Below are 12,075 nucleotides of genomic sequence, written 5' to 3'. Positions count from 1 at the left end.
GTAAGCCTGTAAAATCCTGAGAGAGCAGCGTGGCCATTGCAGAGGTTATTCAAAACTGAGTGCAGCAGGGGGGGAAGCTTCACATACCACTTTGCTACATTTAATTTGATGTCAAATTGGCTGTTTAGTTTTTCCCTGCAAGAGACTCCACCTCCTTTCAAAGTCCCCTTAAAACCTGTTGAGATTTTATCCCAGTGCAACTCCTGCCTCGTGCTTAATAGTTGCACAGGGAAAGAAAACAGCAAATGTCCTCAGTCCCACTGCAGGGGATTCAGACACCTGGTGCTTTAGGAAACTGCTGCCCTGCCAAAGAGTTTCTACTTGGATTGAAGTGGATTTTGGCTTCCATTTATGCTCTCTTGTCCCTAAAAGTAATCTAAAGGAAGACATCACTTGCTGCTGGCCTGGAAAACATCTTCCTTTCCCTTTTTTTTCTTCCTTTTTTAGAGGAAAAAGAAACTTGATGAAGAGAGTTGTTCTTCAGTTTTTTGCTCTTCAAGCATAGGTTAAAACGCCAGGGAAGAAGGAGGAGGCCCTTGGCATGGCTCATCTTCTCCTGGAACTGCATTGCATCACTTGGAAGACAGGAGGAGAGGACATGAGACAGCTCATCCTGATGTCCTTCTAACAGCACTTGGTTAAATGCATGGAAATTCATACACCAGCATCCACTGCAAGGAAATGAGCAGGTGCCAGAAGATTTTCTTCTACACTTACAAGAAGTGAAAAGCCATGGGCGTGTTTTCTGTTTTTAACGCCAGCGACGTTTCGCAGGCCGGCTCCCTGGAGAATGGCAGCAACTGGACAGCAGCAACCCAGTTCAGCCAGCCAGGCTGGAGGATTGCTCTGTGGGCCATCACCTACTCCTTCATCGTGGTCACATCCATCCTTGGCAACGCCACCATCATCTGGATTATTCTGGCTCACAGGAGGATGAGGACGGCGACCAATTACTTCATCGTTAACTTGGCCCTTTCGGACCTGCTGATGTCCGCCTTCAACACCATCTTCAATTTCATTTATGCCAGCCACAATGTCTGGTACTTTGGTGAGGAATTCTGCAGGTTTCAGAACTGGTTCCCCATCACTGCAGTGTTTGTGAGCATTTACTCCATGACAGCCGTGGCTGCAGAGAGGTAAGAGGCGAATGGAGAAGATGAGGTTCAAAAGGATCCCCTGTAAATGATGAAAAAAATCATTGCAATAGTTTGGCCCCCAGTCTGTAAGGTGCCTTATCAGCAAAGTGGAAGGAGTGCCAGACTGTGGGGTTTGATGCTACTTATGGCATGATCCTCTAGTTTTTCCCCTGGTCTGAATCCTCTCCAAATCTGTAACAAGTGGAAGTGGCTGGTATTTTTGCTGTTCCCACATTACTGATCATAAATTGTTTCCCAGTCATCCTGAAAACCCTCCTGTGGCATTGTTGGGTTTTTTTAAACCATGAGGCAGATATATCCAGAAAAAGGAGAACATGCTGCAGGCTGCTGAAACTATCAGCAGCCCTAATCCTGCTGTGAGTCCAGCAAACCACCAGAAATAATGGGAATTAGATTAGAAATGGCAGAGTCTGCTCCCCTGGTTCATTAGAATGACTTATTCTGAGAGGGAGGGAAGAAATTACAGTGATTCTGTTTGACTTCTGGGGCAATTGGGTATTTTCATAAAATTCACTTCCAATTGCCAAGTCACTTTTACTTAAGCTTTAATTTCTGGAGTCTGACTGTGTTTACAGCTCATTGCTAAATAGCATGAAGCTGTTTTTCCTTTTTACTAGAAAGTGGCCAAAAGCCTGTGGGAGTTTCCTCCCTTGAAGGCAATGCTGTGTGCAAGAAGCAGAGGAGGTTATTTCCCTTTAGGCTTCCTGGCTTCCTGGCTTCCTGGCTTCCTGGCTTCCTTCCTTCCTTCCTTCCTTCCTTCCTTCCTTCCTTCCTTCCTTCCTTCCTTCCTTCCCTACTTCCCTACTTCCCCTCTCCCTGCTGCGGCCTCACTGGCAAGGACTTCCCTGGGGCAGCCTGACCCGGCAAAATTCCATCATTCCTTTATCAAAGGAGTGGAATACCGGCACTCCTTTATCAAAGGAGTGAGATAAAGGCACTCCTTTATCAAAGCCCTGCTGTTGACTTTGCACTTTCCTTCAGGTTTCCCTGGGGGCAGCAGGGATCCAGCCTCCCCTGGAGCCCCCCCAAAAATCTTTTCTGCCTGAGCCACAGGAAGCAATCACAGACCAGTCAGCCCGGATAAACAGGCTGGGAGAGGGAAAAGGGCTTTTCTCACGTGTAATGCCCGCTGAAAGCTGTGCAGGAGCTGGGGACAGGGCACAGGACGTGCCCTGCCGTGTTTGTCAGGCTGCAGTTGTCCAGATGGAAGCAAATCCCTATTTAGAACCAATGGCAGCTCAGTTTTAAACTCAAATACTCTTTTGCTGCTCCTGGCTGTAAATCAAGGGTTGTTGTTAGCTGCTATTTTTTACATGTTGGTTGACAAAAAATATTTTTAAAAAGCTGTTTCAGCCTGTTGTAACATCTTCTTACTCTTGTTCCTTAGGGATTTTTGGTGAAAGCACCTATATAGCCAAAATCTCTTTAGTCATGTGGCACAGATCAGAAAGAGAACTTGGCACCTCTCTGCAAACCATATTTAGCTATTCTTTGGTTGGCCTTAAAATAGATCCTGACACTGTCTCCTGGAAACTCGACGCTTCCATTTATTGTTAAGAGAACTTATGTCCACTCCAGCCCCAGTGTTTAACTTCCATAAAAACAACATCTTCTGAAGTGGTTTATTTTAAGGAAGGAGACTGAGAAGTGATAGCTCTAAGTCACTTTTGTCTGGGATGGAAAAGCCCCTGGTGGTATTGCTCACTGTTGGGTTTAGGATCCCTCCGTTTCCCCATTCCCAGAGCAGCTGTTCCCACTGCAGTGCTTGAGGCAGAAATGCAGCCTGATTGATCAGCTCCAGTTTCACACTCTGCTCAGCAAAGTCTCCTATGGCCTCACTGGAAAGTGCTCCAGAGGGTCCAAAATTCAGCTTGTTTTGTCTACATGGATGAGGAGCAGAGGAAGATTGTGGTCCCAGCATCCTGGGATGTCACAGGGCATTGAGAGAGGGCACAACAAGCATGAGCAGCAGGGAGCAAAGGCTGTGCTGCCACAGCAAGAGGGGCCAGGAGACCTCAGCAGGTTTGCTAAATCCCCCAGCTTGCAGGAGCTCACCTAAAATCACAGCTTGCCACAGGGTGCACCCCTGGCAGTGGGAAAGCCTGCACCCAGCCCTCTAACACCTTTGATGGCTGCAGGGACAGCACAGTGGCTGGCATAATTTCTTCCCAGGATTTGCCATTCACTGAGGGTCACAGATCATCATTTCAGACACTTCTGTGGGCAAATAATCTGGAGAATATCCACCAGTGGATTCCTCCCTGAGCAGACTGGAGCACTGTGTTACACTGCCTATGGCAAGCTGAGGAAAAGTGAGGTGACATGAGTATTTTATAGCTAAATAAGGCCCTGCACTGCTCACTGTGCTGCCTGTCCTGGGCAGAGCTCCCTACCAACAGCCTGGCTAAGAGACAGCACAATTTGTCAGATTTTTCCTATGAAAACCAGGAAGCAATGGGCATTTTGGCATTTTCCACCCTACTTTGCCTTTGTTACAACCATGACAAAGAATGGGGACAGCATGACAAGAAATGCATAATTGATTGTGTACTCGTTACAACACCGTGCATTTCCACACAGGAAACTTAAAACCAGAGAGCTCCTGAGTAATCCAATAGTCAGATGTGCCTGAGGGCTCTGAGCAGGTGTGGGTGAAAGGGGCAGCCCTTCCCTGCTCTGCAAGCACAAGTGGCAGTCACAGAGGCAGCAGCAGAGTTTTCCACAGCTCAAAATCAGTGGGGAAAAAATCAGGGTAAAGGATATTCAAGAGCCCAGCCTGCTCTTGTGCTAATAATGAAGCATCAGAGATGGACATAATCATGGAGGAGGAAAAAGTATCTTTGGCTGGGCTTTTGTTGGTAAGGCACTTGCAAAAATAACTTAAATAAAAGAGTGAGAATGCTTTTTACAAGGGCCTGGAGTGACAGGATGGGGGAAATGGTTTCACACTGATGGAGTGAAGGGTTAGATGGGATATTGGGAGAAATCCTTCCCCTGTGAGGGAGGTCAGGCCTGTCACAGGGTGCCCAGAGCAGCTGTGGCTGCCCCTGGATCCCTGGAAGTGTCCAAGGCCAGGCTGGACAGGGCTTGGAGCAGCCTGAGATAGTGAAAGGTGTCCTGCCCATGGCTGGGGATTTTAATAATCTTTAAGGTGCCTTGCAAGCCCAAACCATTCTGGGATTCTATGAAAAATTCCATAAGGGGAATGCTTGTAAAGCCTGTCTGCAGAAGACATAAAGGGCTGCTCCCTCCTCACACCAGCAGCATCCATCCATGTGGGTTTAATAAATCCTGCTCTAAGACTTGCAATCATTCTCTCCAGAAAGGATTTAGTTCCTTATTATTTACAGCCTGGAAGCTGTCAAAATGTCTATATTAATAAAGCTCACTCACTCCTGGTGAGTTTTTACACTTGCTGGGTTTGTTGTACGGATTGCCAGTCTCACTGTAAAAGCCCTGCACCTGTTGTTGCAGGTATGTGGCCATCATTCACCCCTTCAAGCCCAGGCTGTCTGCTGGAAGCACCAGAGTCATCATTGGGATCATCTGGCTGGTGGCATTTGGGCTTGCCTTCCCTCAATGCTTCTATGCTGAGATCACCATGGACAATGGCACCATGAAATGCATCGTGGTCTGGCCGGATGATGTGGGATCCAAGCACCAGCTGGCGTAAGAGACACCATGAAACTCCCAATTCCGCCTAAAGTTAAGCAGGAAAATCATTTCAGCTCCAAACTGGCTGTGGGGAGTGCTGGGAGAGAGAGCAGCAGAATGTGGGGCTGGGGCAGCCCATCCAAACTCCATTGGAGCCAGATGTGCAAAAAGCTGCCAGGTGGTGGTGGTTCAGGGTCATCCTGAACCTGCCACCCTCCCCTGCTTTGAAAACTGGTTATAATGTCCAGAAACCATACAGACAGGTCTTGGGGAAATTAAGAGAAACCAGTGCAAAAATCTCTAAACAATCAGTAAATCTTGGTTTGAGAGGTTCTGGATTTTCTTCCTCTGTCAGGCAGGAGGAAACTGGGCATCTCTAATGCTGAGAAGCCACGTAATTAGTTAAAAATTATGCTGCTCATTGTGGGGGAAAAGGAAAATAAAACCTGGGAGCAGCAGGTTTCAAACATCCCAAGGTTTTATAGACATATTTATCTGGGCACACATCTGCACTCCTGAGGGTTCCAAAAATCAGGGTAAAGAGCCCAGTCTGCTCTTGTGCTAATAATGAAGCATCAGAGATGGACATAATAATGGAGGAGGAAAAAGTATCTTTGGCTGGGCTTTTGTTGGTAAGGCACTTGCAAAAATAACTTAAATAAAAGAGCGAGAATGCTTTTTACAAGGGCCTGGAGTAACAGGATGGGGGGAATGGCTTCACACTGATGGAGTGAAGGGTTAGATGGGATATTGGGAAGAAATCCTTCCCCTGTGAGGGTGGTCAGGCCTGGCACAGGGTGCCCAGAGAAGCTGTGGCTGCCCCTGGATCCCTGGAAGTGTCCAAGGCCAGCTTGGACAGGGCTTGGAGCAACCTGGAACAGATTTTAATAATCTTTAAGGTGCCTTGCAACCCCAAACCATTCTGGGATTCTATGAAAAATTCCCTAAGGGGAATGCTTGCAAGGCCTGTCTGCAGAAGACATAAAGGGCTGCTTCCTCCTCACACCAGCAGCACAGCATAATTACTAATGGAATTAGTTAAAAATTATGCTGCTCTTTGTGGGGGAAAAGGAAAATAAAACCTGAGAGCAGCATGTTTCAAACATCCCAAGGTTTTATAGACATATTTATCTGGGCACACATCTGCACTCCTGAGGGTTCCTGAGCCACACAGAGATTATTTCCTCCTGCCTGAAAGCAAGATTGTTCAAACAGATGAAACAAGCCATACCTTGCATTCAGGGGATCTCCTGGGATTACTCATCAGTCAGAGCACACCATGCACCTTTGAGAAATTTATCAAACAAAAAACATATAAATTTATACAAAGAAGCAATGGAAGAGATAGTGGAAAAGGAACAAATCAATTACCAAAGTGCAAACAGTTTTTCAAACCAAACCCCACTGTGAAGGCTCCATGCACATGGGACATTTTCCCTGCTCACTCTTCATCTCTGGCAGGCAGCTGGGTGCCTCCTCAATTTAGCTATTACCAAATTAACTGATTTTCACACTAATATGTGCCAAGTTCCACGACCTTTGTGTCATTTTGCCCCAGCTGCAGCATGTTCAGGCAGTGGTTGCCAGTTGTTCCCCACTGAGCAAAGAGTAAAATCAGGCTCAGACCTCTCATGCTGGGTGATGTTCCTCCTCCTGGGGGCTCCTTTTTGGTACCCTCTGGTGCTTTTTGGGGAACAGTGTGCCAGGCTGCTGTGGATTGAGGAGGAGGGAGAATAGATAACCACAAATACATGAGTCACTGCTGACTATTCCATTCAGATGAGAAGCATGAGGTTTATCTCTGCCACATCCATGGCATGGAAAGGATTCAGCTGAGTTCCCCAGCATGCTGACAAAGTCCCTGTGGGCTGCAAAGGCTGGTCCTGAGCGTGGCAAATAGCAGGGCAGGTCCTTTCTGGGATCTCCAGCTGAAGAGCAGCAGCTCCTGACCACAATCCATCACTCACCAGCTCTCTCTCCCTGAACAGCCTCAGATCTGCAGGTTCTGGTATCTCTCCTAGAAAGGAAGAGGGGAACATTGCTCCCTAGAAATCAAACTGAGTGATGGGGTTGTTGAGACAGATGCCTGCAATGCAGACCATGGAGAAAAAGCCATGTGCAGCCACTCATACCAGGCCAAATAACAAGGAAAAGAAATATTAAGAAACCCCCAAAAAATTGAGAGCTGGGTTCCTGTATTGACTGTGTGCCCTCTGAATCCTTTGCAGTTGAATAAACCCATCTTTCAAAATTTCTAGACTTCACAACATAGGAAAATCCTTTTCTGAAGGAAAGATGTGCATAATTATAACAGAAAGAAGTAAAAAAAGAAATATTAATAATAATTTTTAAAACCCCAAACAATGCACTACTGGCTGCCAGTGCCTGAAAAATATTGGCTATAAAGGATATAGAAGTTTAACCAGAGTAAAGAACCTTAACCACAGAGGAATTTTCTTCTGGTGACAGGTTAACTTTGCAGCAAAGTAGTAAAGCTACAAGACTGAGAGTTTCTTTTTACGTGTGCTCAAACTCAGGCTCCCATCCTCCCTTGATGGGACCCCTAAAAGGGCTTTGCTGCACTCCACACACAGCATTAGACCTTCAAAAGAGGAACTGCTCTGAGCACAGCAGGAAAAAGTGGAAGACAGGCAGGGATGAACTGCCACATCTCACAAATATAATATTTTTCTCTATGCAGCCACCAGTGTGGTATTTGCAGCCACCCCAAGGAACAAACACCACTGCAGGCCCCAAACCCCATTCCAACAGCAAAGCTCTCATGTGAGGAGTGACCCCAGAGCCTGGTCAGACTGAGAAAAACCATTTGTAGCCCCCCAGTCTCTTGGGGTCACTGCCAGCAGCGTGTGCCAGAGCCCTCCTGCCTAATCCTGCTCTTCACTGTGTTTATGTTAATTTGGCAGCTGCTGGAAGGGACTGAGCAGGTTGTTCCCTTCCCATAAATGGTGCTTGCTCAAACTGATCAGCCCCCAGCAGGAGGGAACCTGCAGAAGTCTGTGGGGTGGCACAGAAAGCTCGAAAGGGCTGAGGTTAAAATGCAGCAGAGGGGATGGGTGCCAGTGCCTCCAGCTGGAGCAGAGCCTGAGTGCCCTGCTGGGGGTGCTACATTAACTCTGTGTGCTCACACAAACAAAACCAGCCAGCTACACAAACACAGGCAGCATCCCTCCCTCACTATCTGCATTTTGTGCACCCTGTTAGCAGCCAGATGCCTTCCACAGTCCCTGGTCTGCCTTTTTTTCATTGTTGTCACTGCTGCATTCGTGGAGTTACTCTATAGTTTCTGGACTATTCCTTTCCCATAACTGTGATTTAAGGGTTGTACTTTTACCACCATGTCTCTCTGTCCCTCCTGGCTGCAGGGAGATAGCAAAGCTCAGTGCAGGTGGCTCTGGACTGCAGCCCTCTGCCAAAAGATCAATGATGTTAGTCTGCCTTGAAGGAGCAGGGACTCCAGCCCAAGGACCCCTCATCACACCACCAGAGAGATGAGATTTTGCTGCTTACAGAGGTCCCTGTAACAATAACTATAGGCAAAATTTCTTCTTTGTGGTTTCACTAATGGGAGCCAGCATACAAATCCAAAAGACAATTTCTGAAAGAGCTCTGCAGGAGCCACACTGACTGTGAAAAACTGCTTGTTCTTCTCTTTCAGGTACCACATCGCCGTGATTGTGCTGATTTATTTACTGCCTTTGATGGTGATGTTTGTTGCATACAGCATTATAGGAGTCACTCTGTGGAGCAGCACAGCTCCAGGCAGCCACCTGAACAGAGTCCACTATGAGCACCAAGTTAATGCCAAAAAAAAGGTCAGAAGTGAAACTTAAGTATCATTACTCCCAGCACACCAGCCCTGCTGGCTCCAGTTCCAAAATGGAGCTGGTGTTCCATACAGAATCTTGTGGGATTGGGCTCAAAAGGTTCACAAAATATTTTGGGACCAGGGTAAAGGGACCCAAAACGCCTGCAAGTATAAAAAAAATGGTGATGGCATGCACCAGGCAGCCTTCAAGGAAGAAAGGATCACAGCAGCAGGCTGGCTGCCCACAGCCCTTAGAGAGTGAAGAGAATCCACACAGGATAAACCAGGGTGAAACTCTGGGCAGGATGGAGCAGTCTCAGTGTAAGAGCAGCAATCTTCTGTCCCTGCACATCTCCCTGGTGCAGCTCCAAGCAGTTCCTGTGCAGAGTGCACTCAGTGCCCTGGGAAAGGTTTGCTTTAATCCCCGCCCTGTTCCATCACCAGGGCACTCCCTCCCTGCTCCAGTTTCCATGGCCAGGGCACTCCCTCCCTCCCTGCTCCCAGTTTGCATCACCAGGGCTGGTTTCTCTGCCACAGCAGTCCAGGTCTACATTCCATGCTCTGCACTTTGGGAGAGCAAACCAGGCTCAAAGTGACACCAGCACTCCCCACTGCCCCAGCAAGCCCAATCACCCAGAGCCCAGGAATAATCCCCTTGGCTTTGTTTTCCTAGTTTGTGAAGACCATGGTGGTAGTGGTGATCATTTTTGCTGTCTGCTGGCTGCCCTATCACATCTATTTCATCCTGGGGAGCTTCAAGGAAGACATCTACCAGCAGAAATACATTCAGCAGGTGTATCTGGCAGTCTTCCTCCTTGCCATGAGCTCGACAATGTACAACCCCATCATCTACTGCTGCCTGAACCAGAGGTGAGCCAGTGTGAGCATGTGTGCACAGAGAAAAGTAAAATCTCAGCCTGAAAAAAGCATAAATCTCTGGAGTGAGAACAGCTGTGATTTTCAACTGCAGTCCTTAGGCCAACGAGACAACTTAACTTACCCTGTGCTGATAATGTGAGATGGGATAAACTCTGAGCTTTTAACTCAGCCTGTAGCATTTTCTGGCTCTGAATAAAGCCCAGGCAGCAGGCACAGGATCAGCACAGCCACATTTGCCCCCGTTTCCACACACAGACCATCCTGCTCCCAAGGGAGGGATCTGCAATCCCTGCACTGCATCTGCTGAGCTAATGCTGGGCTGGCTCAGCCTCCTGCCCTTCCCAGGCCAGCCCCAGCACAGCCCTGGGCTCACCCCACGGGTGGGAAGCAGGAGCAGCCCACGGTGGCTGTGGAGGTGCCGTGGGGAGGTGTCACCACGAGGGAGCAGCTGGGGGAGCACATCCCCAGCGTGCCAAGAGATGTCCCTCTTGCTCTGCGCTGCAGAGCACAGGGAGCTGCTCGGGCTGCCCGCGGATCTCCGTGCTAAATCCCGCATCCCCAACCTCCCCAGCCCTCTCCAGGCTCGCTGTGAGCTTCAAAGGTAATAAATGGTTATCAGCACAGGCCCTGAGCAGTGTCACTGGGGCTGCAGCAGGCAGTGCTTAACTCCAGAGTGATGCTGCAAGGCTCGGTCCTGTGAGCTGGCTAAAGAAGAGTTTTGCAGCCCATTCACCCAAACTGCATTTAACATGAAACACACAAACATGTCCTCCCCCTCCTCTCTCAGAAAGCAGCTTCCTCATTTAATTATTAATAGGGGTTTTTTTAAAAGCTCCCAGTGGGTAAACACATGTATTTTCCTCAACTGTTCTGTGTCCCACAAATGCAGTTACCAGCATGGCCAGCACCATCTACTGAGCACATCAAACTCTCTGCCATTTCACTGATCTTATAGGTTTACTTAAATACAGGGAAATCTGTGTCCCACAAATGCAGTTACCAGCACGGCCAGCACCATCTACTGAGCATATCAAACCCCCTGCCATTTCACTGATTGTGTATGTTAACTTAAAATACTGGGAAATCTGTGTCTCACAAATGCAGTTACAAATAGCATGGCCAGCACCATCTACTGAGCACATCAAACCCCCTGTCATTTCACTGATCATGTATGTTAACTTAAAATACAGGGAAATCTGTGTCCCACAAATGCAGTTACCAGCATGGCCAGCACCATCTACTGAGCACATCAAACTCTCTGCAATTTCACTGATCTTATAGGTTTACTTAAATACAGGGAAATCTGTGTCCCACAAATGCAGTTACCAGCATGGCCAGCACCATCTACTGAGCACATCAAACCCCCTGCCATTTCACTGATCATGTATGTTAACTTAAAATACAGGGAAATCTGTGTCTCATAAATGCAGTTACAAATAGCATGGCCAGCACCATCTACTGAGCACATCAAACTCTCTGCCATTTCACTGATCTTATAGGTTTACTTAAATACAGGGAAATCTGTGTCCCACAAATGCAGTTACCAGCATGGCCAGCACCATCTACTGAGCACATCAAACCCCCTGCCATTTCACTGATCATGTATGTTAACTTAAAATACAGGGAAATCTGATCAGAAACTCCTAGTGCACCTCCCTCCATGCTTTCATGCATTTGGCTTTTCACCTCATTCCTTTGATTTCAGCAGAAATATTTATTTCCATAATCATTCACAGGTAGGACCAAGCCATGAGTTTTTTCATCCTCTGCACAATTAGAAAGATCATTTCACCACTTAATTGCTTTTCTCCCTTTGCCAGGTTTCGCTCTGGATTCAAGCTGGCCTTCCGGTGGTGTCCCTGCATAAAAGCAACTGAAAAAGACAAACTTAAACTTATGTCCCCATCTCTCTACCAGACAACCCTCAGGAAGTCAAGAACAACAAGTTTCAACACAGAAACTCAGCTGAATGAGAAAGAGAAGACATCCTTTACCCTCACCCAGTTAACACTCTGATTTCCTGCTCCTGGTTCTGGCTCCATCCCATACACCAAGCCAAGGCAGCAGATCTGCAGAAGCCTGAAAATCAGGTCTTTTTCTCTGGAGCAACTCTTTCCTACAGGTCTTCTTTAGATGCCATCAGCATTGAAGGCAGCATGTTGATAACACTTACATCCATGTAGGTCCAAGCTGCAGGTACAAGTTTAGCCCTCCCTTACATCAACAACTGCAATACAGAACAGACATCAGGCCCAGGAGGCCAAAGAATCAGGAAAGCAGATCTGAGGCAGTGCCAATCAGGAGAATATAAATTCTCTTCTACATTGTGATCTCCTGATTTCTGTTCCACCAGGACATTTGAATTCAGGAAAGAGGCAGTGGAGCAGAAAGGCTGGGGCTCACGTGGCCCAGCTGGGATGGACCCTGGGGCTGTGTGGGCAGCCAAGCCCCAGGGCTCAGCAGCCCCAAGGCACTGTGGACCAAAGCCTGTTTACAACAAAGGCAAACACTAACACACCCAGACTGAAAAATCCAGCCTGCCCTCAAAATTTTCTGCAT

General features: G+C 47.6%; 1 protein-coding gene across 1 annotated transcript; it reads left to right on the top strand.

The window, feature by feature from the left end:
• Positions 1–717: 717 nt before the first annotated feature.
• TACR2 (tachykinin receptor 2) lies at positions 718–11,532 on the top strand. The gene is made up of 5 exons (XM_071438326.1): positions 718–1,136; positions 4,632–4,826; positions 8,488–8,644; positions 9,311–9,507; positions 11,337–11,532. The coding sequence occupies exons 1-5, from the start codon at positions 733–735 to the stop codon at positions 11,530–11,532; spliced, it is 1,149 nt and encodes a 382-aa protein (XP_071294427.1). The 5' UTR covers positions 718–732.
• Positions 11,533–12,075: the final 543 nt, after the last annotated feature.

The sequence above is a fragment of the Agelaius tricolor genome, unplaced genomic scaffold (genome assembly GCF_023055355.1).
Source record: "Agelaius tricolor isolate 1412-34295 unplaced genomic scaffold, bAgeTri1.0.p SCAF_13, whole genome shotgun sequence".
Classification (NCBI taxonomy): domain Eukaryota; kingdom Metazoa; phylum Chordata; class Aves; order Passeriformes; family Icteridae; genus Agelaius; species Agelaius tricolor.
This window is presented reverse-complemented; position numbering and strand designations above follow the sequence as displayed.

Excerpts from the sequence above, each read along its gene's own strand:
- TACR2 (XM_071438326.1), top strand. The coding sequence starts at position 733 with ATGGGCGTGTTTTCTGTTTTTAACGCCAGCGACGTTTCGCAGGCCGGC. Across the intron at positions 1,137-4,631 it reads ACAGCCGTGGCTGCAGAGAG|GTATGTGGCCATCATTCACC; the intron begins GTAAGAGGCGAA and ends CTGTTGTTGCAG. Across the intron at positions 9,508-11,336 it reads TACTGCTGCCTGAACCAGAG|GTTTCGCTCTGGATTCAAGC; the intron begins GTGAGCCAGTGT and ends TCCCTTTGCCAG.